This window comes from Fulmarus glacialis, unplaced genomic scaffold (assembly GCF_000690835.1).
Source record: "Fulmarus glacialis isolate BGI_N327 unplaced genomic scaffold, ASM69083v1 scaffold16094, whole genome shotgun sequence".
Taxonomy (NCBI): domain Eukaryota; kingdom Metazoa; phylum Chordata; class Aves; order Procellariiformes; family Procellariidae; genus Fulmarus; species Fulmarus glacialis.
The window spans coordinates 1-27,737 of record NW_009210048.1 but is presented as its reverse complement, the minus strand read 5'-3'; the positions used below and the strand labels follow the sequence as shown (position 1 = coordinate 27,737).

The window sequence follows — 27,737 nt, the reverse complement described above, 5'->3', positions numbered from 1 at the left end:
GGAAATAGTTCTTAATCCAAGGCTATTACAGCTGTTCCCATGCCTTGGAGCCCGAGATCAAGTCACTAGTGTTCTGATGTAAATCACCAGATTTTTAAAGAGTTTTCTTTTTAATTTACATTTAAATTAAATGCTTTTTTTGCAAGACTATTCTTAGATGGTATTTAGCAGGAAGTGTAACATTTGAATATTTACTACAATATAAATACTTCAAATCTTAGAATATAAAATTTTCTTCACCTTCATTTCGCTTGACATCTTTAGCCATACCAATCAGAAAAAACAGATTCCATGTATGAAGTTACAAAAAAAACACCCCCAAACCCAAAAAAATCCAAGATGACAAAACCAGTGAATTTAACTAAATTGCACAAGGAACAAGGGTCCAGAGTTCATGGGTAAACTCCTACAAAATGAAAGGTGTTTGGGCTTAGGAGGTGCTGTCATGTACGCTTGTGCAATAATCACAATTTCTCATTGTATGCCTGTATTAAAAAAAAAATTAAGCATTGATTTAGGTTTTCCTTTCTGTTTTGTTTTTAAAAACAGTCTTAAGAGTTCCATATTCTGAATGCAAATAATTTTTTAGCTATTCCAATTTGAGTGCAGCACAGCTGCTTTTAAAGGTCAGGTTCCATTTGAAAGTGTCTCTACTCTTTAGCTCAAATGATTTTCAGATATTTGAATGTTTTGCCAGCCCTTTTGACCAATAATATGATAATTTTATTGTCAAAAGTATTTTTTAGCAAATGAAAAGCTTATTCCAACAGTACAAGATCTCTATATCCAGTGTGAAAGCAACATGGTGGTATAAATATATGCATACATTGTATTACACATAATATATTATACACATTCCAGTTAACCATGGAACAATTAACAGGAGTAGATGACTACTAATCATGGGTACAAAGTATTTTTGTAAACAAGATTTTGAGAAACTTTAAGGAAAATCTCATTTCTGGAAAGATGACAATCTTGGGATTCCATTTTTGTTTTCAAAGAAGTAAATTATTTTTTGTTGGTTTTTTTTAAGGATGCTGTATATAAGAATGCACTTTGTATTAAAACAGAGATCAATACTTTACAGTTTAAGAAACTTTACATATATACATAAATTACACATCAGGAATGGTTTTAAAGCTCAAAATGAGTTGTCGGAAAAGTCTATTTTCCTTCTATTAAAATCTTTAACTCTTTTACGTTGTGATCATTTGCAACTGTCACAGCATGATCCAGTGCTCGGATACTTGCTAGAAGCTTTATGATCTGCTTTATGTGCTCTCTAAAAAAAATGAAGGAGAAGTCAATACAGGAATGCAACAATCATGTACAAGTATTAATATTTCAACAGAAGACTACATTATGAATCCATACTTCACATCATCTTCTCCTCCACTTGCTTAGTCTTATAAAATAAGTCGGTTATCAGCTTTGTACTGAAGTTGAAAAATTTATTTTGGGAGTAGGAATTAATCATACAATATGGTTTAATACTAGATGCAGTGTAATCTCAAGAAAAAGTCTTGGATTACTTACGGTACTATGCAATGAGTTACAGCTCTCTTGGTAACTAATGTTTAAGCCAAAAAAAAAAAAAAAAAAAAAATCAAGGCAGCAAGTACACTTTAATGCATGCTTTAAAAAGGTAGGAAGCTTGCCAGCAATGAACTGCATTACAATTCAGGTCAATCTAGGAAGCTTAGAGTGAACAAACTGCTAGGAGGACTGTACTTCTGCTGTCAAGAACAATTTTGGTATTTTGCTAGGAGCATGGACATGAAATTTAGACCAGTCTCACAAAAAGTACAGTTCAAAAATTAATCTTAAAAATGAACCTAGCTGATCTGTGAAAACGCATCCAACATTTGGAAAACTAGCACCAACATAGGTACCAGACATAGGTAAAGATACACTTACTTCTCGGCAGAAATTAATGCCTTTTTGTTTCAAACAACTGTACTAGGTTTTATATGAAAAGACATTACAAAGTAGTATTTCTGCTGCAGACTTATTTTATCTGCTTAATGGGGGCAATGGCAACAGATTTGTTAAATGCCGAGAAAAAGCAGGAGGACAGAAGATAGAAATGATATTAGAACTCACTGTGAACAAAAGGATTAATTGGATGTTTCTCTTCCAATACAAAGTTTTACCAAGTTATCATTTCAGCTGGTAAAGAAAGTTCTTTCAAATTTAGAAACAGGCTACCGAAAGAGAGAAAGTTTAATCTCTACTGGATTCTCTCTCAACTCCTTCATTTCAATTCCAGTATCATGCTAGGCTAGGCATTTTGGTTTTAGAAAGGACGGAGTAACAAGTCTATTTTGGATTTGAATCATGGGGAAATTTAAATTGGTATGTGACACTACTATTATACTTTGGACACAAAGTTCTGAGGCATAACCTGAGAGCGGATAAAAAGTTGTTTGAGCACAACTCAGTGTGGCACAAAGCTGGGTGTTCTCTGAAAACTGGATGATTCATATGCCACAGCCAAAAGTGACTCTAAAGACAGAAAGGCATCTAATAACCAACATGGTAACTGGAAAAAAACCTGATACCAGAAAACCCCCGACTTCTTAACCAAGATTTTTCTGCTACGGTTTAAGGGAAATTTCTGTCTCTGTGTTTCAGTGCTATGCATAAGATCAAAAAGGGAGAAGGATCTAATCCCCTGGAGAGCCTCAATAATTGAAGAGTAACTCAACTATGGCTCAAGCAAGTTCAACTATCAAGAATGACTAATGCAGGTAGCACGGGGGTTCGTCTTTCCAAGTTTCAGGTTTGCTGGAACAACAGAACTATTGACTTTGAAACCTCTCCTTCTCATGCAACAGCACAGGAATAAACAATCTTCCAGTCTTGTTATATTCCTGAGTATCAGTGCAACAATTTGGTTTTTAAGTTTATAATTGCTTAAAATGATACACCCATAGCATTTCAGGTTACTTGGCTGGCAATAACATTTATGCATCTAATCCAAACTTTTAATTATGCTGGTTATCAGATACAAGTAAAATGGACCCTTCGATCTAGGGGAAAACAGGTTCATCTAGTTGGTTGTGTAAATAAAGTCAGAACTTTTGTACTGTATACAAAAGCACAGTTTGTAATTTAGAAGCCGTTATGCAGGAATTGGCAACAGGCTCACATAGTGGAGCAGTCCAAAACCAGTAGCTACAAAATTTGCCAGAATCAGTGACACTAAGCAGTAGTGCAGAATATATTATGAATGTTTAAAGATTTCCAGCAGTTGCTGTTTTCAGACACCTTAAAAATCTCCCCATCTACCATACCGTAACATTTTTTAAGTTTGAATTCAAAGAAGTTTCAAAAGACATGCAGCAGTGTGGAGATATTTACCCATGTTTGCATGCATCAGCAAAATAACACAAAGCACAAAAATTGCAACTGCATTAACTCAAAGTAAGTTACCTCGCATTTCTTTTCTCTACATCAGAGCAACCAATGCTGTTTCTATAAATTGTATCAGCCAGATGAACAAGGTATCTACAGAAGTTTTCTAGCTGAGAAATAGTCTTGTCTCCCTTTAGATTAGCGAACCACTGTTTAGGAAAGCATGCAATTACCTAGACATAACAGGAAAAAGAAAGTTAAAGACAATGTAACAAAATTTTAAAAGCTATCTAACATGGTTTGTGAAGTCTGCCACATAACATCGCAGTGACAAGGCTCACTGAGTGAAACAGTCAGAAACCCACAAAAAAAAAAAATTCCAAAATTCAAGCAGTAAAACACCGAAACCTACGCTATACGTAAACTATCTACAGGCATGAGCCAGAGAAGGTTCTTTCTTTAGCTTGTGTATTTAAAAAAAAAAAAAAAAAAAAAATCTCTTTTTCACTGACATGACAAGTTTGAGCCAAGATTCCATAGGTAACCTCAAGTTTTAACTGTATTTTTCCTTCAGTTGACATTTGTGAATTGCGAGTGATTTTAAACATTGTGTGATTTTACTTACACTTTGAGCTTTCTTAATGCTGTCCTCTCCATACTCAGAGTTTTGAAAAGCCATAAGAATATATCTGTTTAGCAGACCATCTATTGACAGTTCCTGGAGAGTTTTGTTTGAAAGGATTCCATACCACTGGAGGAAGTTTCCTAATAACTGAAAATACAACACAGGGAAAATAAGTATTTAAAAATGTACTGAAACCAGGAGGTTGATCAAACGCTCTAGAGCCTCTTCAAATGCAACAGCGTAGCCAAGGTAAGCAGTAGAAATATGCCTTCCGTTAGCTTCAAAACTATTCAGAATACATAAAGTACCAGCCTAAAGTGTTAGGAATTCTCATACAACAACCACCACCACCACCTGAACTTTGCTCATGTTTTGCAGAAGAAATCAGAAAAAAAGAATTAAAGTTTTAAGCCATCTTGTTCTCAAAATGTGATGTCAATGTCAAGCCAAGTGAGGCCTAGTATATGCCATACAGGGGCAAATTCACAGCCCCCTTGCCAATGAAATCCCCAGCCACGCTGTCAGCGTGCCCTTATTTCCAAGGCATAGTGACACAAGAGACACAGCAAGTGTCACGGGGGAGTGCTGGCTAAGCCAGCCGTACAGCTGTCATTCCTCACTGGCGTATGGCCTGTGGAGAACTGCTGCCAGCCTCGTACAAATGAACGCAGCCAGCAGTTCTCTGTTGAGGCAGATCATCAGGAAACAGTAAGCGAGCACTTGCCTCCCAGCTTCTATTTCTGCTCGTCTGTGATGCTGTAACTGACTTGCTAGTGCAAGTATTTTTAATGCTTCCCTAAAATAAAACAGTGGTAACAGCATGCATACTTCTAAACTGCCCAGGCTCCAGCAGATATTGCCAGAAGCAGGCAATTTCACTCTTGAAAGAGACACAAGCCCTAAATAGGTGATCTGTTTCACTTTTAACAACAACATTTTAATAAATGAGCTTTTTTTGCTCTAGACAGCATTTAAGAACTTGACTTTTATTTCAAAGTGAAAGAATTCAGTGCCAAATATTTTAAGTAAATGAAGTGATTGCAAACCTATTCAGAATACAGTCTCCCTCACTGCTACAATTTAAATAGAAAATTCCAAAAATTCCAGATGAGAGTTCTGTTTGTGTGATCATGGAGATCAGCAGTTCAATCAACATGAGTCTCATACTTTACTTTCCTGTTTAGTTGGGAGTTAATTTTCTTCACAGCCTTTTATTGGAAATAAACTGCAACAGTCATAGCTTCTGACAGACCTTTGCAAACTCTATATTGCACACTCCACACACAGAAACTTTTTCTTTCACACACTCTATCATTTCAATTAAACTAAGATTACAAATGCTCTTATACTTTACAAACAGAAGCGAGCTTTCCAAAAAGGGCCAAGTTATTTTCATGAAGATTCTCACACTATATATATAAAAAAATACAAACCGAGCTCTCCCATTCCCATATAAGTGAAATAAAAGCAGCATATTTTATTCTGACAAGCACAATGACATTAAAAAAACTGGGTTGAGTATGCTAAGTAAACCCAACGTAAAACAACGTACAAGTTAAAACGACGGTGCTTTCACTTGGCAATCTTTTGAAGATGGCACAGTGCATTATCAAAGACAAAGAATCCTAATTTAGAGTTCTTTCAAATAAAGTTAAAGCAATTTCCATCTACCATTTTCCACAAATTTCAAGAGGGTTTTATTGCTACACTGTCAAGACCAAAGATTTACCGGATGTATTTACTGACTTACCTTAACAGAGGACCAAAATTGACGTTGGAAAAACAAATATGGACCAGAGTTCTTGTTTTCTAAGATGCTGGAAAGTAAGAGATTTCTTTAATGAGCAACGAAGACCACCTCTATCTGGAGTTTGCTGGCTTCCTCCTTCCCACACACAGTTCATTTCTACAAACATTCCCTTTCATCCTGCTTGTCTTTGCTAAATCCTCACAGTGTGATAACGAAACATCTCCTGTATCCAGCCAGTGAACCATACTGAGAAAAAACCCGTTAACTACGGACAGAAGACACCGACTTGCTAATAAAGGTCTAACACCACAGTTGAAAGCAAACTTACTTTTTTGGATATAATGGCATGAATACATCATCATCTAGTGTTCTTCTCATTCTTAGCAACAATGCCTTTAAAAGCATCTGAAACAGATAATTTTTTTTTTAAAAAGTCCAAAGCACTGCTTAGTAGTTAACTACTCAGAAATTGATTTTCAAAGGAACAAAGAACATTTGTGACCCTAAAATTGCACCAATAAAAGGCATGCATACTTAAGAACACACATAAATAAAGTCTTAGAGAAGCCTGTAATAATTAACAGAACTGAAATTTGACACTTTCAATAAAAACTGAAGGCAATGGAATTACTTTATGGTTAAGCTTGGCTACACAATTAGCTTCTGGGAAGTCAGGGCTTTTGTCATTTTTAGTCTCTGTTAATTCCCCATATATGTGCACTTTGGCTTATCTCTCATTATTTTAAAGGCAATGCATACATTGCATTAGTTACGGCACCTGAACTCATGATATCGGTTCTTGTATTCATAGAAGATAAGTAAAACAATCAAATTTCAAGGCAATAAATTTGAAAAGGTTACAAAGATCTAAAAAAGAAAAGCCTGGCTAAAGCAAAACTGCAGACCAACAAGTCTTAGTACATTTGGTATCTCTTTTTATCTCTAGCATCTATTTTGGGGAGACTTCACTGAGTTCCTCCTCCTAATTTATCACTGTACTTGACTCTCCATAACTAGGCTGCAGGGCATGAAATAATTGCAAAATTCTCTTTCTTGCTCCTCACTAAGCATGCTGTGTTCTCCAATATAGTGTATTAAAAATATATTCAAATTCCTTAACTTACGCAAGATATTTAAGAAAAAACAACTTACTTGTGTATTTTTGTTTTCTGCATTCACCACTGAAGGATATCCATCTACTAGTTTCTGTACAATTGCTACCATTCTAGATGTTTGTGTTGTAGAAAAAGGATCCCATATATTTTCAGAAATCACTGTAACAGATTGAAGAATTACTCCACTTTGCAAATACTCAAATACAGGTACTAAGACAGTCAAGCAATAATTTACAAAACAGTAAAATCTGAAAGCACAAACAAGCATTGGCTTCCACGCACACCCCTTTTCCCCCATTTTCTTTCTAAGACTGTACCTGTTAATTTAGGAAGAACAACCCTCTCTACAATGGTAGGCAATAGTGAAATATCAGCATCATCTTTCACTTGCTCCTGTTCTTCACAGCCGTAAAACAGCAATGATTCAAACCACAACATAGTCTCAAAATCTCGACACTTGCCCTAATAAAAGAAGAATCAAGGTTAGATTCCTAAACAGAGATTTGAAGTCAACACATTAAAAAAAAAAGAAAAGAAAAAAAGTATTATATATGCAAGTATGATACACTCACAAAACAGAACAAAACTACTTTAAAACAGTCTACCAAGTGTGCTAAGCAGGCAGGGTAAGCAGCAATTGAGCACAGTAACAACTCAAAAAACTAGTCCTTTTTGTCTACGCGTCAGGTACTCATCTGCACTGGAAACAGCAACAAAAAAAGATACAGTGCCTCAAAACCAATCTCTAATCTGGCACAAGGATGGACAAATTATTTCACCTGCTTTGGCTCCCCTACTCCTGAAGCAGTGATACTACTTCCTTCAGAAATATAGGCAAGCCTGATTCCTGAGAAGTGAAGAAAGTGTTCTGCCTCTTTGCCTGGACACTAGTAATCATGCCACCACAGGTCAGATTAGTGCATATGGACAACCGAACCCAATCAAAACCTGAGAGAGGATGGGGAGCAAGGTCAATTTTCCATAAATCAGCCAAATGAACCAATTCACTCTACAATCACACAATCGCTAGATCTAACAAAAGTGAAAATGGTGGAAGTAAGACTGCTTTTTTTTGGCAGCTTGTTGCCCTACAGATTTTAACTTCTAATTACACCTGAGCAAAAAAAAAAGCCCACAGATTAGGGTAAAAGTGAGAAGTATAGTTCATTTGTGCTGCATTACAAAATTACGCTTTCTGGATTAAAAACCTCTTTTTATGAATGCCTTGTAATTTTTTTAACTTAACAAAATGCTTAACAGGACCAGTGAAAACGGTTAGATTTGAGAATTCTGTGCCATGTCTCCAACTAAGTTGAGCTTTGTTTTGCCAGCCTGGGAATTCACATAGAAATAGCAGGGGGGAAGGGAGAATGTACAAAAATAGTTTTAAATTTAATGAGGACGCCTTTCATAGGTTTTCCCTCATTTATACAAATTAAATACTCTGAGTGCTCTCTGAAGAAGACTCATGCTTCCCTTCCTCTGCAATCAGAGCAGAGCTGACTGAAGATCCCCTTCTACAAATATTCTCTTAGTAGCTAAGAAAAAAACCCCCCCACTTCTGAAAAAAGGAGGGATTCAGTCATTTGTGAGATAGGCTGACACGTCTGCAGACAGCGCTGTGGATGAGCTAAGTTTTGAAAGGGAAGAAGACAATCTGCTTTATTAGCCTCATTTCCAACCCTCCCCCCCCCAAAAAAAAAAAAAACCAAACAAAAAAAAAAAAACCAAACCAAACAACAAGCTTATGCAATTGCACGCACTTTGTGCCTTGACCCACTCCCATTTCCCAGTAAAAGCCAACGTGCCAGAACAAAGTAAGTTCCTACCAGCACTGTGAAAATAAGCACCTGACTGCAGCAGAAATACAAGAGCTTTCACTGGTAGGAAGAACAGAGTGGGAGTCAAAAGCTACCTGAACTGTTTGTCCTAATGGCTACTCATGTCAGCACTCATATGCACACTAGACAATGAACATGTGCCAGGGATACTGGGCTGCAACAATGCTGTCCTGCTTTTCCCATGTTCCCTACCTAATAACTGGGCAATGAGTACTGTAAGGAAGACTTGGAAATTGCCAGCCAGAGTTATACACAGTATGAAGGTGTAAGTGAGAGACAGAAAGATGTATAATGTAGAGACATAGGTTGTAAGTCAACATAAAAACAGGCTTCTTAGTTCCTTCTGAAGAAACATCATCTCTAGAATCACAATTTTCTCTTAAGTATTTTAAAAAGGGTATTATTTAAAAAGCTGTTTGGCTTTTTGGTCTACACCACTCACTGAGAAGGTACTGGCATGTGCTGAATTGAACTCTGGCCTACTGGGAACACAGAGGACAAAGCCCAGAAACTCCCCAGAAAGGCTTCACCCCAAGAGAGGTGCCCAATTTAAACTTCATGCCTAGAACACGCATTTACAAGAAGCACTCAAAGGTGCGATTGACTTTGCCCTGCAGAAGTGTGAAAGAACCACTATATAGAAGCTTACGTAGAAGTTGCTTGCAGAGGACCTTACCTCCAAAGGAGTCCAGATAAGCAGCTGAAGTCTGATTAAAGGGTTAAACAGCTTTGGTAAACAGAGGCCAATATAAGCATCCTTGTAAGAAGCAAAGTACTTTGAGCGCCAAGCTTCGAACTGTGACTTAATACAATCAATTGAGTAAAAGCTTTCTAAAACATCTTCGAAAACTTTGCTGGATTCTTTCAATATACGATCTGGTGGGGGAGAAAAAGAGTAGTAAGTTAATCACCTATTCCCTGTAATACCTCTTTCAAGATGGACTTTGATGCTCACTGGCATAAGCTAACTCCTATAAACAAAACTAAAACCCCATCACCTTTAAAAGTTCTCTTATTTCTGCCTCAAATATACAAAGCAATAAAAACATGAGCACCTGAGTACTCTCCGATACACTGTTTTACCACAGGTCTTGCTTTAAACATTTCATACAATGATTTTCAGTTACCAGACATTGGACTGGTGATGTATTGGGCAGTATTCAGTGTGAGTCTAACTTCAGAGCTGGCCTTGCCCTGCATGGGAGTTTGGAACAGCTAATCTCCAGGTCCCTTCCAGCCCAAACTATTCTACAGCTTTGCTCATCCAAATACAAGTACAGGAGGGCATCTCAGATAAGCCAACTGAATCAGCACTTCAGACAAAGCGGGTCCTGGCAGACACCATGCTAAACTGCTGAACATAACATGGCTGTTAGCACTAGGCAACCATTACAATTCCTTAGCACCTTCCTTACATTTTTTGTATTTACAGTACCAGTATTCTACGCAGTCCAAAACTTTTTCTCTATATATTATTTTTCCTTCATCTTTTCTACTTCCCAGGGTTAGTTTCATTTTAATCAGTCATTTTTGCTGCAGCCAGAGTTTTTAATGTTCAGTTACGGTAGTAACCTGTACACAATTAACATAACTAGTACACACAGCAGATAGAGACAGGGCTGAGGGGACATGAGATTATGTCATATAAACACACTTTTCACATTGGGATCAAGAAGAGATGCTACAAATAAAGTTAGCAGGTCCAAGGTGCATCCCTCTGTTCCATATAGCTCACTGCTGATTCTGGACTAACACGAGAGCTACGAATGATAAAAAAAAAGCTTTGGAAATACTATGCTTACTCAGAAACTGATGAAACTCCTACAAAAGGCTTTTGTACACATAAAAGTGCCAAGTTACACATAGCAATTCAGCCACGCTGAATTTTTAATCTAGATCATTTAACTTAGCAAAGTTAATTATAGCACCTAACAACCCTAAACAGTTGCTTTGTTTATCAAAGAGCTCTCCCTGCATCCACAATTTTGGTAAATCAGCCAGCAACTGAAAGTGTGGAAACTGTTTGCACTTCTAAAGGCCCCAACTGCTGGACAGTTCATCTAATTGCTTTTTTAACCTGTTCATACTTTGGGTCTCCACAACCACCTACAGCCACAACTTTGGCATTTTTATTACACTCTCTGTGGGAAGTGACTTGTTTCCTTCAAACCTATCCTGCCACTTCATTTCATGCCCCCTAGCTCTCATACTGTGAAAAGCCAACATCGTTCTCCTAGCTGAAGAGTCCAAAACCTGTTTAATCCCTCCTCACATACAACATAAGCAATTCTATACATGTGATCCTTGCTGCTCCCCTTCTCCACACTTCTTCTAAACTGATTAATTCTCTTTAATCAGAGAGAATGATAATTGTACTCAGGTTCAAAATGAGAAGGTAATAGGATTACTACAGTGATGTTCTACTTTCTTTGCTACTGGTTTCACAGTAACCACCGGAATTGTTTGCCTTTTAACTGCTGCTGTAAAAGATGACTGTTCCATCAAACTATCCATACTTCCCCAAATCCCAGGTTTCTTGCAGTTCTCCCAGTGCTTTAGAGGCATTAGTTCAACTTACAATGCCATTTATTGCATAATTAGGGTTATGCATAATTGCATAATAATGGTTACTTTGAGCAAATCACCATAAAACTGCAGATGAATTTCAAATAAAGTCAGTACCACAAGATCTTTCTGCAATGTTTGCATTCAACATTTTCTGTCACCTGCAAAGTTTGCCAGGCTGTAACAAGAGTCTACAAAACTTTGGCTATTGCATTTCCAGATGCTTACGCAAAACTCCAGAAAATACTTCCTATCAAGTGAAAAAAGGTTTCTAAAGCACTGAGGTTTTCAGAATTTCACAGGTAAAACAGATATTTGAAGAATGATAAACCACGTTACAAATTAGAAAGAAGACCTAGTATCCGCTGAAGGTACAAAAGCTTACTGCTTGCCAGCAAAAGAATGTTTGATTTAAATAAGAATCTCACTAAGGATGTGGTATTTAGTTAGCTGCAAGCTGCACAACAGGTTGGCGAAAGAGACTGTTTTGGTCACGTTGATGATCCAGCACGGAACAGTTCCTAAACTTTCTCCAAAATATGGTGAAATATACGGATAGGGCCGCATTTGTTTTTTTTTTTTTTTCCCCTGCCAAATTTTCTGTATTTTGTTACATAAAGCTTCAGTAGCTTTTCTAACCTCGCTCCATGTTGAAGTTTGTAATATCCGTTGAAGTTTCCTCATCATCGCTGGAAAGGCCTTCAAGGTGATCTGCCATCTTCCCAGTTTGCTCTCTTGCTTGTCTACGACGAGCTCTGAAAAGGATCAGCAGTATAAACCAGCTATTACTTCTTTTTTCCCCCCCCATACAATGAACAGACCTGCCTAAGCTTGTCATAACTTTTAATGCAAGGAAATCCATGTTGAAAAAATTTTCACTATGTCACCACCTCAAACATTCCACTATGTTGCTGCCTCAAACAATGGAAGGAAGAGAAACCAGCAGAGACCATACAGATACGGATGGGTTTACTATGCTTTCTTTTAGTGATTTTATATCAGTATCATGTAATGGTGCCTTGTTTTGTACACTTGCACGATAAGCTGGGATATATATATAGGAATACTCCTGCCCAGCATACCAGCTTAAGTGTTTTCTTCCCTTTGCAGGAAAGGAGCAAACATTGCTACTTACGTTAGTATGTCACACAGGACAATTGTGTTCTGCAAGCAGGCTAAGACTCCTAATGGACAAGAAATCTCAGTACTCTACCTTCTAGCCTCTCTTTCTGCAGTCCGACGCTTTACTTGTTCTTGATAGATCACTCTGTCTCGTCCAAAAGATTCAAGATTTGGTGCCATCAGTGCTTTATCTGTAAAATTACCATTGATGAAAATTAAAATGCTTATCTATGATTACATAAATGTGTTGTAGGCAGTTTCATAAGAGCCTTTTACCTACTTTAAACTAAGCGTAATTCGAAGTTTTCAATAAGATGCACCCAGAAACCTGAATTCGCAAGTGTAGAGGTTAAAAAAGGAAGTAGTGGAGTTTGGAAAAATCTCCACTTATATGTCAAATAGTTTTCACTATACTTCACTCTTGTCTCTCTCACAACAGTGCCCCACGATGTAAAAGTCAACAGTTTTAATAGAAATTGCTTAAATCAAATGTTCCAAGACAAAAAGTGCTCCTTACATAAGCACACTCACCATGTTATCTTTTGAAAAGAAAATGAACAAAAAGAAAGGCAGAGAAGAGAGACCAGAGCAGGAATATATGACACTTCAGAGTTCTAGTCACAGTGTTTTCTAAGTTTATATGCTTTAGATTGCCTAAAATTTAAAACACATCAAAATCTACAGGAAAATAAATCATCTTCCCTCCTCTTTTTAAGCTGCGATTCATTATAGATGTTCCTGATTATAGAAAACAACACAGCTAACCAGTGAAGCTGACCAACAACCAGCAGGCAGACCCAAGAGTGTTTCCAGTTCATCCTTTTCAGGTAAATTTTTAAAAGTGGATTGAATGATAGCCAGTGCTCAAGTCCACCCACTAAAATATAAACATCAAAATTTAAACAAAATCCTACCCAAATTTCAGGGGTAAATTTACATGCTCTCACTAAATCTATTTACAAATCCATCAGGAAAAATATTAATGATGATCTATGTCAGTATGCCAATTCTACACCAGAACTACTAAGAGCATTAACGTACAGATGAAGCCATCATTTGTCCAATTTTTTAAAACGTTATTCGAAGCTGAGCTACTTGTCTTGACGCAGAAGTAAAGCAAAAGTTGGCAGACAAACTTAAATTCACTTCTAGCCCTTTAGTGTTCTGACTCTGTATGAAGAAAAGCAGATCGTCTATGTCTGCAACACACTTCAAATCAAAGGCTGGCATCAATTCCTAGTTTCTGTGATAATTTGAGGGACAGAACTGAGCTATTTCTAGACAGCGAAATTCATTCTCAAGACTCCCAGATACTAAATAAGATCTCTCTTTAAAACCCAGCCTTGACAATGCAACTATTCCCACCCCACCATTAAATTCCAGTCTAAAAGAATCCATTCTAAGCTTCTTTTAGGAAATATGTTTCTAGTACATTAGATTTCTAGTTGTCACAACAGCATTTTCATGGTAAAACTGCAAGGCCTACATGTGATGCCTTGGGCTCCAAATAAAGCCCTAAAGGGAGTATGTATGCTAACCACTCCATAAAGGGATGACCGACTCTGATTCCCTAATGCTTTATCATCCTCAGTATGTTGTATCTAATAGTACAACAAAATTTCATTTCTGGACACACTGTGACAGAATAAGAAATGGCTTTTATTATAAGATTTTAGGTGAGCAATAGGACAGACAAGAAAGCCATTTTTAAAAATGGGAAGCTCTCCAAAGCAGAAAGATGACTACTATTAATATGATATTTTACCCGTCATTTAACATGCTGAATAAAACCTCCTCCAAGGAACGAATATTTCCATCCAAGTTAACATTCACACTTTTGTAGACTTTTACATACTGAAGAGTAATCACCTCAAGAAAACTCCTCAATGAGAATCCCCCATCCACACACTCACAGTAAGCAGGTTTTCTAACTGACTAATTTTAAGCTGTATTTTATATAGGGTCACTTTTTATTAGTCTGATTTTTAACAATGGCACCAGTCTCTCTCCCAGTTCTTTAGCTTCACCAGTTAAGTGTCTGAAATTAAATATTTATGCTGCCTACAAAATAGAGCATAAGACAGAAGTCAGCTCTAGCCCAGTGGTTCATGGCTTTGTACAGAGTTAACTGTAGATGTTACAGGAAATTTATAGATTCAAGGAGGTTAAAAAAAAAAAAGAAAAGTCCTGACATAAGAGGAAAATTGGGAGTCACATGCTACCACTACTACCATTGCCACCATGCATACATTTTCAGTGCTAGGAACGAGAAAATATAGTTAAGAGCAACAGAAAGGAGAGATGAAGTCAGAGTTAGAGTGGCTTTGAGTTTAAAACAAAACAGATTAGAGAACTTTTAGATAAACTTGCTTCTACCTATCTCAAGAGTAAGGATAAACTTTAAGACAGTCATACTTTAAACATTTACATTTAAATTAAGCCATACTAAGTAAACAAGGTTGTTTAATGAATAATAAAAACCTTCAAGATGGACTGACTTGAATGGCTTGAAAACTCCGAAGATTCATCTTTAATATCATCTTGTCGTCTTTGGACAAGGCGGGAAGCTCGCTGTTTGTACAGCTGGTGCATTGCGGATTCAAGTTCATTAATCAGAGGCACCTGTAAAAATACAACACACTACGTAATATCAAATTCTTCAGGTGCTTAGTTTCTGGGGTACCATACTATTCCGAAGCATAATGCTGTCACTGTACTTCTAGCACCACATACTGTTTCCTTTTACCCATTTGTATCATTTGGACCAGTAAATATTTCAACGTGAAGAAAATGCATGCATTTAACAACGTTGACAGCTTTCAACCATAGCAATAGCATTCTGAAAATAACTTCTGTTGATTGAATGAGTCTACACAGTAAGACAACCATTTTAGAAAGTGTGAAATGTTATTTCAAGTACTCTTGTTTTCTCTACCAAGTGCATTACATATCGTGTTACAGTGCTTACAATTCTCAGACCTCATTGTTTCCTCTCTATCTTTAAGGAAGAATGTAGTAATATTCTACACTTTAATGCAAAAATAACCTGACTGTATACAGTGAAAAAACAAAGCATGAATCTAACCTCCTGAAGCCAGCAGGTATTGTTTTGCTATAACTCTTATTAGCATATGCTGAAATATTATTACTGGAATGCAATAAAACACTGCATAAGCATGTTATGCCAACAGGTAATGCAAATCAGTAAAATGTTACTCTAGCCTATCATTAAAATTAAAATTGTACAATTTGTGTGAGTTATGCGTTAAGTATAACCTTTGAAGTATACAGATTTAAGTTGGATCAGATCTGCCACTTTTTTTATTTTATTTTTTAAGTGGACTAAATTTCAGTAGCAACTATAACAAAAATAGATGATGTTATAACAACTAGGAATTTCCTGACATTAAACAGCAGATTCACTGCTCAGTGAATTTTTTGCAAAAATTCATTTCCTGGGGCAAGTTAAAATTAGATTATTGCAAACAGAACTTTTCATAATCACTTAATTTGGAAAGGCAAGTCCTTTTGGTATGAACACTTAAGCCATATCCTCCTTACCTCCAAGACATATGCTTAATCCACAGTCTTCCAGCCTTTTAGCTCAAATATTTCATTGCTGCCTAACATCCAGGATTAAGTTTTTTTCAAAATGAAAGATAAAATCAGAAATTGTTTCCTGATGTAACTCAGAATGTGACTCAGCAGCTATCAAAGAACCTCCTCCAGTAAAATATAAGATTCTGAGATTATAGCTACAGGGCCATTTCAGCTGTCTGAGAATAACACACACATCAGTGGAGACATTAAAAGGAAAGAAGTATTAGCTTTTTGTGGTATTAAACTGGGCTACAGGGATTAAAATGAAAGCAACTCTGCATCGACTCAAAATATGTACAACTTTCTTTTGGAGAACACAGAGTAGAGAGAAATAGGAGGAGGGAATATCCCAGCGCTGAAAGTGTATGTTTGGAATTTAAGACAATTCTGAAAACAGAAATAATAATTAATAAAAATGCTAGTTTTACTACAGTTTACCATAGAAAATATAGCTTCTTCTCTTAAGTGTGTAAAGAGAATTCTAAAATTGAAAAGTTAAATGGAAATTTTTCAAAGCATCCCTAGAGGTTCTTTCTATAATTGCCTCATGATTAAAAAAACCCAGCTATGTATTCAGATATATGAATCCATCCAAAATATTTCCCATTTAAAACACAAGAGACGTAGAAGCCGTTATTCTTCTATAATCAATACTGTGGTTGATGACTGACTGACAATTTCACTGACTACTATAAAGTTACAGCCCTCATTCCTTGTGTTTCGTTTAGTCAATACCTTAAATTCAGTGTTTTGGGTTTTTTTCTTCACTTTCACTGTAAACAGTGTAAGAGGAAAAGCTCTCTGAACATTTAGATGACAAGGATAATTTTAATCTGCAGTCCCCCTCTCTGACACACACAGTATGTTCTGATAATTTGCTTTTGCAGGTAGAATAACAGTTCATCTAACTGTGCTGTCAAATATACGCTCAGAACAATTTAATCTTTCTGTATCCCATCCATATTCCTACATTCAAAATGTAAAGACACCATTACCACTTTCTAGCCTTCTCAGAAAGCATAATTTTGACAGTAATTACTGTGAAGGAAGTCATGCAAGCATCTTCCGCTCCATTGGTTTTATCATTTATGGGGAAAAAAAAAAATCGTAGAGGATTTGACATTTCTATTGCTTGTTTCTAGAATTTGCATAATAACCGCCTCATTACACTCTCCACTGCACCTTACCAATGAGCAAAGTGTTTCTAACATTTAGAATCTCTTCAAAACAGAATACAAACAAAATGGTTCTGCTTGGTTGGGGGTCATGAACGGTTGAGCATGGTGAATAGATGCAGAAATAAGATGGTAGGGGGAAGAAAGTCTAATTTATGATGATGTTTTTTTGTTCTCCAAAACTAAGTCAATAGCCATACAAGAAAACTCTAGAGGAATAAACTCTTTTGGAGTGGACAAGTATACTGTGAACCCATTAGTGTTTCTTCAGCAAACCACTTTCTCATTCAGATCAGTACCAATGTGAATTTAACTAATAATCATGACTAGTCCTAAGAAAATATAGAGACCTAGTTTTATACATATTTAGGATATGTGTTCATATATATGTGTGTGTATATATACACACACACACATATACACACACACTATTGTTGCTACACATGTGGATACATATTTTATATGCTTATGTATATTATAATCATAACAACCACGTACATTATATATTATAAACACACACACACTTTAAATATGAAGCAGTCAGGGCCACAGGTTCTACAAAAAAGCTGAAGGTAATTTACCTCTACACTCAAAAGGTAAGAAGAATTTACTGTCCTGCTGCATTTTGTTATTTCATTTAACTAAAAACTGATACTGATTTTATTACTTTATTTTGTCCCCTTCCCCCCGCCTCCTTTTTAGAAAACCTTGCTGTGTCCTGTGGGCTACCGGTTTTGAATTTGATAGTACTTTTGTCATGCTGAAAGCACTGAATTCCAAAACAGATTATCTGGCCAAAGAACGGAGGAATATATAGGACTTCGTAATAAATGAAATGCTCCTGTTAAACTGACGACATCACCTCCTAATTTTGCAACTCGTTGTACGTACAGGTACTGCAGCAGCCTCCAACTGAAAACAGCAAAACTCTGTAAATGCCCCTAAAAAGCATGAGATGATAAAAATCGTATCTTAAAAGTTCAATGGACTGGCATGGCAGGTGGGATATGGGGAGGGTGGGAAGGGGGAGGAAGGTGTCCAGGTGCAGAATCCTTAAAAGACCAACTACCAGGAAAGCAAAGGTATATTGTAAGAAGGCAACTTTAAATTATCAGCGGCTAATTTGCTGTAAAATGGCTGGAATTTATTTATTTACTAGTATACCTAGATAGGTGAATAACCTTCCTACAAACTGAACGGAAATTGTTACACTATTACTTAAGAGTAAGTTTTCCTGGTTTATGCAAAATATGGGAGACTAAAAGACTTGGTTTATATTCAGAATGGTGTAAAACAATTTGTTTAAAGAAAATATTTGAACAAGACAGCATGGGCTATCAAAGAGAACCTCCAGACATGGTTTGTAGTTATTACAAAAGAAATTTAACAAGACGTCTTTAGAAAGCAAATGCTGAATAGAGATACAGGTATTTAACTTGTCTTCTGAAACACAAATTTATCTCGGAGAAAAAAAATTATCTTTAAGTAGGAATTTAGGCATCTGGGCAACCAGCACTGACAGAGCTGCAAAGGACAGTACCTGTACTACCTACCCCTCAACAGCTAACGCCAATACAGACGCAGGAATACTGCTTCTTCGGTGAACAATATCTATTGTAACTAATTGATTAGCTGGGTGAATTAACCGGTCCACACTTGCTGGGTTTGTTCATGACATAGCTATTCTTCAATTTACAGGAGTGAAGATGGGACTCTCCTAATACTACTAATGCTGGACAATTAATGTCTAACCGATTAGCAACCAGAATGTTTTTATATTCCTCTTCCACACCTAACAAGCTAGGTAAGCAGTAGCTTCAACTACTCAAGTAATTCTGACAGCTAATGTATTAAGAAGATATTATACTATTGTATTCAAGTCAGGAGACAATGAAGAAAGAGCCCATGTACCGCTAACTGAATTTTACAGCTCCTGTGTGTGTTTTTTTAATATATATAAATAAATAAATACATATATATTCAGGAGCTCCTGTTATATTTAAAACAAAGTAGTTAAAGCATAATTAGTAACATAAGAAAGAAGACTAAGTTTTCACGTTAGGCATATACAGAAGTATCACACTACATGAAAGAAGTGTATTTTTAAGTTTGGGTGTCTTCAAACAGCTTTTTTTTTTGACACTAGAGCAATAACAAGTATGTGAAACTGCCTGGCAGAAGGAAATCTATAATAACACACAAAATAATATTATTAATTATTAATATAATTAATCTATAATAACACACAAAATCTATAAAAACACACAAAAAATACTGTGTTCATAAAGCATTCCAGAAACTAGCAATGTTGTAATTCAGCCCTTATTTTTGTTAACCTGATATCCAACACAAGTAAAAAGCAGCATCTGAGTAAAGTTGAAATGCCAGAATATCTACCAAAATCCTGAAGACATATCATCTAGAAGTGTTTTTAGGCAATCTAAGGTCAGCGATCTCTTACACTGTGAAAGAGGTTTCTGATAACCAACTTAGCATGATGAAAAGTTATCTTTTCATATATATATCTCGAATAACCAAACCTGTAGAAGAATATGTTCTCAGGGGACTTTTTTCGAAAACAGAGGGAGATGTGGTGTTTGGCATGTACTAAGAGTCCCTATTTTTTTTTTTTTTTTTAAAAAAGATGAATGTTTTGCATCCTTACCTTTTCACTGAAACATTCAAGCAAGTCTTGGACATACCCTCGCATTTCTTGCAAAAACTTATACTGTTCACCAATACCCCCAGAAGACCCTTCTAATCTTTCAATTGCCTTGGTAGAGTCCTCTCGGCTTTGCTGATGTTTCTCATATTGCTGCCGATTAGCTTTGTGCAATTCTTTCATAGAGTCCAACCTGAAGGGTAATGGATAAATAGCAAATTTACATCCAAAAGTCTGTATATTTCAGACCGTTGAGATATTAAACAGACAGTGCAAGTCTATATATGGGAAATACCACAAAGACATACTCTCTAACTTTCATTTGTCACTTTCTCCCCTCTCTACATAAACAGCAAGGCTAATGGTTTAAATTAATTTGCTATACTATGCTGAGTGCATTGCACTGCCCACTCCCACAAACTTTTACAGGAGTTGATAGTACCTAGAATAGTTTAAGGCTGGCCCTAAAGTAAAACTGGGAGGAAAGGTTTGGGGCGCAGGGGGAGAGAGGGGAGAACTATAGCTTTTATAAAGCAGTCTTATTCCTCTACTAACTTGATTCACTGTCAAAGGCTGTAACACTACAAGGGGCATACAAACCAATTTTGAAGACACGTAAAGTGCAAGTTGTTCATTACAAATGATTTCTCACTGCAATTGGGTTGTTCATTCAGTGGGACCTTTTGCATACCTGACAAGCAGATTACAGTGTTTAAATCAAAAAAACCCTGCATACACTAAAATTTAAATTCTTTATCTACTGAAGGGGAAAAATCTGATTCACAGTTTAAAAGAATGCAACTTGACAAGCTAAACACCTCACTGGCCTTTCAAGTCTTGACTATAAGACTGTGCAGTGTCCAGAAGATGCAATTCAGACCTGTCTTCAACAAGATCAATGGCCTCATATTTAAAGCTTCACTTCCAGAGAAGCAATCCAAGGAGATTTTCGAACAAAGTGTCAATGTCATCTTCACTTTGAGCTTTTTTTGTTTGGCTTTTTTTTTTTTTTTTTTTTAATGGATGTGCCAGTCAGTACTTTTCCAGCGATGAAACTCTGTGTTTGCTCACCGAGACTAAAAGACGCCTGAGGAACAGAAAGCTAGGGGACAGGTCTTTAAGTCTAAAAAGATGGTCTGTCCTACCTGTCTTTAAGCTGTTTCTTTACCAAATCAATAGTAACAGGAGTCATCTCATTACTGGGAGTTTTGAAAGGAACTGTATTATCTGTTTTTTGAGACTTAGTTTCCGATGATCCATACGCAGCGTAAGTGTATGGAATGCCATACGATGAACCATAAGACAGTGTCTGGTAAGTGTTCTGGTAGTACAGACTATTCACTTCGGCAGGCTGACTTGGTTGAACCTAATGGAAGAGGAAATGCAATCGTACTATATTAGACTTTAAAGAAAGGAGAAGCTTATTTTCTTTCACATCTCAAATGTTATAAAGTGAAAAATGTAGGTAAGTACATTTACAAAATGTAATTATCAAGTGGATTTAAGTGGAGAACTTCCAACACCTAAGGTGGAAGAAAAATTCCCTCAAGAAGCGCCTTCTTAAATGGGCAAACTCTTCGTATCATTACCATTCTAAGTATTTATACTTAAAACAAGTTATTAAATGACAATTTTAACCAGCCTATAAATCCTACAGTAACCAAGTGTTTGGGACTATACTAAATTTTGCTGAGACTATTTAACAGAATGACATAGGTTCTTAGAGTCAGTGTGTTTGGTTGTAATTTTGCTGAAATGTTTTTTTTTAAAAAAAAAAAACTATCCTCTTCAACTGAGTGGCAACTTCATTACGAATGCACAGACAACATATGGTACAACGTGCTACAAATTCCAACTCTATGCTGCAACACAAGATACAGAAACGACAAAGAAACACACAGTTTACATAGACTCTACAAACCCAATGATAAACAAGAACAGAGGTCTCTTCAAAGTGGCGTTATTCTAGGTCTGGTTTAGGCTGCAAATGCTGGTTAACAGCACCACAATCAGTATCCACCCAGAACAGAGAGACTAATGAAACAGATACCACTGGATACTTAAAATCTGACCTCTCGTTTCTTTAAAGAATATCAGAAGTTACACACTGAACTTCTCAGATGAAACAGCCTTCTGTAAGCTACTCAAGTTTGTAATGGATTTAGCCAATACATGCAGAAACAAACCAAAAAGAGTTCACAACTAAATACATGCCTGAGGTATGTTGATTCCTTTCCGTATCTGTTCTTGCTCCCATCTACTGAGTTCTTCATCTTGCTCCCCTGCCACCAGTGCTTCATCATCACTTCCCTCAATACCTTAATACGAGTAAAACAGACAGGTAACAAAAAGGAGAAGATAATGTATTCATAGTAAGGGCCATAAGTTCAAAGACCTGAGACACCATGCTTCGGTGGGAACATCTCAGTGCAGCCTCCTTTCCTCTTCATGAGGAATTAAGGACGCTAGCCTGTGAATTATTATCACAGAGGTTCCACTTAAAAAATCCAATGGGTAAATTTGCAATTAACTGCTGGTAAAACCCTCTAATGTTAAAATCTTATGTATCTTACTAATTCTCCTTTTCCAAAAGGTTATTTTACCTGCTTGTCAGCAAGAAGAATGCTATACCAAAGAACTAATGTTTTTCTTTTCACAACTATATACTTCCTAAAAAACAAAGTACAATACTAATTGATCCTTAGTGTAAGTTTCTACCAGATTCAGTAGAGTTGTGTGCTTCTAAGCACAGGAACACAGTTTGTGCGCAAAATTTTATATGCAGATTCCATTATGCAGTACTTTTCCTTAGAAATGGAATACAACTCCGGATTCACGCCTGTTTGAAAAATGTGTTGTTTAAAAATGCTGAATGGGAGCACTTGCAGAGAAAACAGTGTGAGTGTTTATCATCTGTCCTTCTAAAAAGGTTTTACCTATTTCCTCAGCAATCTTTTGCCTTTGGGATTTTTCCTTCACTGTAAAAACTATCCTCCTCTTCTCGTCATCATCTTCATCATCACTGGCATCATTTTCATCTTCTCGAACAAGGCGGCCTTTACCTGGTTCATTGTCAACGGGGGTAAAGTCTCCAAGTTCACGAGCCATTTGACGCTTTTTCCTAGCGGCATGAATAAAAGCAGCATCTGGAATTTCTCCTAGAAACAGATGTTTGCACCGTTAAACAACCACTGCAACAAAACAGCTATTAACGATTTCTTATTACTCATCTCTGCCACCCTACCAAATCATCTTTGCAAACAAAAAAAAAAGTGAGGAAAAAAATCCATACTCACAGAAACATTTGCAAGCAACTTATAAGCTGCACATGCAAACTTTCTGACCAGAAACCCTCAGAGCTGGTATCTTTCCCCAAAAGTCTGGCTCTGCTTCCAGCAGCTCACGTGCCGTAAGAGCAGGAGCCTGATGTTCCTATGGGAAATATTCCTAAAGAAGAGGAAGCCCTTTACAGGAGCCGACTATTGCAAAGAGAGGAAGAAAATGAGGTTCTTGACTCTGTCACTTCCTGTCCTGATACTGCTCCCAACTCTTCTTATTTTGGGGGAACAAAAGCATCGGCCATTTCAACAGATGATGACAGCTCAGAGATTAAGAGGACACCAAACCAGACAAAGCTAACATGAGAAGGCTGTACAATCGAGGGGAAACAAGAAAAGCAGACCCAATTAAAAAAATCTAAAATCCCTAGCACAAAATTAATGCAACTTACACAAGTAATATAAAGAATGGTCCCCCAAAATCAATTTTTTGAAACATGAATAATTTTTACCACTACTTTGATTAGGCACGCACAAAAGGTTAAATTTCAGAGTCTCTTTATACTTGACATGAGATACTCTATTCAAGCCAACAATATATTTAGAGATGCAGTAACGTACATATCGCACCACGTTGCAACTACCGCTAAAAGGAAGAATGATTTAGGAGTCAACTAGGAAATTCTTTTTCCCTTGAGATGTGGCCAAGTCTGTGGATTCAGGACATCCATCTTCTATTTGGGGAGCCAGCTACCACGAGTTAGCTAACAATTAGTAAACTAGTTTCAAAAATACTTTCTCAGACTGATTTCTTTGGCCTCAGGGCCTGACCAGAACCTCATTAGACAAATTGAGATAGGAAAACATTTGAGATACCTTGCAGACCTGTGACTGAGACACTCGAACTAAAGACAGAAATTTAATTGAAAGCAGTTAAAATTCATTTTAAGTCACCTATTCCAAATCTAGATTTTCTTACAGTTTGTCATCACTTTGAGAGTCAAATGCCTGCTTTTGACATCAAGATGAAGCGTTCCGTAGCAAAACATTTTCTCCCATAAGGCTTGTAAAATTGAACAGCTTTGGAAAATAGTTTCCTGAATTCTCAGATGCTGGATATATTGCTGGAAAATATTTCCTAATCTCTCAAATACATTAGTCTGCTGTAAATGCTGGCTAAAGCATTTTTTAACAAATCAGACATCTTACAATAACCAACCTGGGCGGAGAACATTCAGTGATGACAAAGCACTTGAAAAAGCCCCACCAGCTTTTGGTTTTTCTTCTTCCTTCTCACTTTCAACTTCCATTTCTTCTTCACCATGCTCACTGTTTGCAGTCCCATCTTCTTGGCCTATATCCTTAATTTGTCCTGTCTTTTCTAGTGGTGGTTCAACTGGTGAGACAACAAAGCCCATGTTTTACTCTTTTTATAAAGATCACTTGGAAGTATTTTTTTTTTAAGGTCTAACAATCAAAAGTAAAAATCAAATGAAAATGTTAAATGATAATTTTATTGTTTGAGATCTAGTAAAATACGCCTTCTTAATTGTGATTAAGTCACTGACATCCTCTCAAAATAAAATCTGACAAAGCAGAGACCCCAACAACCACTAAAAATTCTACATATTGCCAAGTATTAAAAAAAGTGAGGGAACTCAATAATTAAGATCATATGTGTAACCTTCACACAGCCTTTTACATATGTAATTAGAAAGCATTGCCTGTGTTACACCAAATCTTTCCACAAGAACAGACTCATTTCACAAGAACCCTTTCATTTTCCCCTTGGGCTGGCTGCAACATTACCCGATGTTAGGTGGGTAACATACAGATACAGGCAGCAGGTACAAACATTATGTAGAACAATGCATGTTAAATCCAGCTATCCAATCCAAGCTGCACATATGTGAGTTTTTAGACTTCAGCATGTTTAGAGAATCCAGACCACTGACTCAGTAGCAGCCATGAGGTCTTTGCACTATAACCAAACCAACTACAGAGACTGCAAAACATACAAACAGAAAATAAGCACACACTAGCCATGTGCAAAATGCAATTTTTTAGGGATCTTTGTGACAAGCAAGAATTAAGATCCAGGTTTCCACAGCTCACCTGAACATTAGCCACAGAAATGATCATTTCTGTTTTTGCTCATGCCCCATACCACTGCATAGGCAACTTAAAGATTCTAGTAAGAATGTGTGGGTTTTTTAAATGCAGACAAAGCCTTTTTAAAATATTTAAGATTTTTAAAAGATTAATTTAATTAACTTAAAGGGCAATTTTCTGTATGGGACCATGTTCAACTCTCATATGCTTCAGCCATACCATTGCAATCTTTAGATCATAAGCCTCTCATCTTGTATTCATAGCACTGTAGGTTATTACTCTTCACAAAAAGCTAACTGGAAGAGGAATCATTACGCTTTACCAATAAGCTTCCCAAAAACCAATACCAGAAGTACAATGAAATTGAAATTCCAGGCTCTATTCCAAGCTCTGGAGGACTGTACATTGTTAAAAGATCCTTCTGCTACAACATTTTCATCCTGTCGTCTTAATCATTAAGTCTACTCTAAGGTCCGAGTCCTGAAACAGGCAGCTGTTGAATAATTTACTTCATAACAAAGAACACCACTCTGCTCACCCCAAAATCCTCCTTTTCGAGAGGATGCATTACGAGGACACATGCTGTCAGATAAGCACCAGACACGGTTCTAAACTAATTTAATTCCTTCCTAACTCAATAGGAAGAAACTTATCTGACATAAACAGAGCTGAAATACAGAAACTACTGAGGTCTACTGACAACCATATTCGTAGCTGAGAAACTTCATCCTTCTACATTCATTTCCACATGAGAGAGAATCAAAGAACTCTCTACCAGCTTCAGAACAGCATTTGTAAGGTTCATATGAACACATTTAATGCATGCTTTACTTCAGTTATAAATGCTAAATCCTCTAAAAAGACTTAACAATTAATCTTGAAAAAAAGTAATTTGTATTTACAATACTTAATCTCTTCCATCACAAAAGTTACTATTAGTTTTGCAGTTACCATCTGTTGGAGAATTGACCTCTGTTCTAACTTTTGATTTCTCAAGATCTTCTTTGTATTCTTTCTTCAATTGTTTTACAATCTTTTTGCTGTAACTTGATTTCTTCACTTTAAAAACTTCTTCAGTTTCTTTAAAAAAGAAGTTGGAAAACATTACATTAGACCTGCCAAGAAGTATACTTACCTATTAAATCTCTTAATTTTGTACCTAGAACTTAATAAATGCCACTAACAACGTATTTTAATGTGACTTTACATTTGCATTGTTGCAACAAAACCAGTCCCATATCCTTTCATGTGGACTCATGTCTACCTCATCTTTTTGCAGTCATTTTCAAGTGTATTCATCCCACTCACAGCATGGTCACAGAAAAGCAAGGCAGAAGTTACACAAAAGTGTATACACATGGCCTCCTTTTATCTGACTGTAGTAATTTTTTTTTTTTTAAAAAACCCAACCAAACAAAAACCAGCTGATCCTTCACTGTGACCACAAATTTGGAAGAAAATGGCATGAAGCCCCAGCATTTTTGGTCAACAGTCTTTTCACAGAACTAACAAGTAAGGGAATGGCTGTTTTTGGTTGTACTACCAGTTCAAATGTCTACAGCACTACAATCTACCAAAAGGTATGCAATAAGTTCAAGAACTAAGTAGCACAGAAGAAAAAAAAAAAAAAAAAAAATAAATCAAAGTTCCATGTAGGAAATCCACAAATGTGTGGGGTTTTCTTTCAGTCTATAGTGTAATTCCATGTTTCCTGTATTTCTGTAAAGATTTCAAATCACTAGTCTTAGAATCCGAGTTCCAGTGATTACAAGACAATTCCTTCTAAGAAAATTCAAAATGCATACTAGCTCTCCTGTTGACAAAAGGTATCACAAAAATAAACTCCTCATTTTATTCACCCTGAAATTCTGGGACGCAACGAACTCTGGAGTTTGAGGAGTGGTGTTGATCGTTTTTTGATCATTTTTAATACGTAGTAACTATTATCCATAATCAGATTATCTGAGCGTGAATGGACCGATTCATGAGTGCAGTACCTGCTGGAATCCAGCAGAATTATTAGCTGGAGCACTGTACAAACACAACTATACTATTTTTCCAAAAACTGAGGTCCAGAAACTGCTCAACCACTTTTTGCACTATTTGTGGAGGTTAATCTAATAAACCTTGTGGATGGCTAGATGCACTAACTCTGCAACAAAACACCAGTGGCTTCACATGGAGTTTGCTTGGACAACAGGCAGTCCGACGTGATGTGTGAACACAAGCCACATCAGATGAAAACAAGCTCCACACAAAGCCGCAGGAAAGATGCCCCTCAACCAGCACTGCTGGTTCTGGGGGGAGGCAGGGGAGGCTGCACAGGCGCTGGGCCTAGCACCTGCTACCGCACAAACCCAGGTCAGCCTAAAGCCTCCACCCTGACCAGCAAGCCACCTAGCCGCAGTGAGCGCCAACAACGGGTGCAACAGTCCAGTCCAGCACCAGCAACACAGAAACAGAGGCAACCTACCCCGCTAAACCGGAATTAAACCCGCGGGACATCACCCCGCTGCTGGGAGCACGCTGACC

The 27,737-nt window shown here is 36.9% G+C and overlaps 1 protein-coding gene across 1 annotated transcript; it reads right to left on the bottom strand.

Moving 5' to 3' along the window:
• Positions 1-608: 608 nt before the first annotated feature.
• Positions 609-27,156, bottom strand: PAXBP1 (PAX3 and PAX7 binding protein 1). Its single transcript, XM_009577047.1, has 18 exons — positions 27,090-27,156; positions 26,157-26,285; positions 24,313-24,489; positions 22,752-22,973; positions 22,030-22,133; positions 20,961-21,181; positions 19,819-20,008; positions 14,877-15,000; positions 12,470-12,569; positions 11,896-12,011; positions 9,368-9,567; positions 7,168-7,312; positions 6,888-7,009; positions 6,064-6,140; positions 5,736-5,802; positions 3,986-4,132; positions 3,439-3,593; positions 609-1,285 (listed from the first exon to the last, which is right to left on the bottom strand). The coding sequence occupies exons 1-18, from the start codon at positions 27,154-27,156 to the stop codon at positions 1,168-1,170; spliced, it is 2,481 nt and encodes an 826-aa protein (XP_009575342.1). The 3' UTR covers positions 609-1,167.
• Positions 27,157-27,737: the final 581 nt, after the last annotated feature.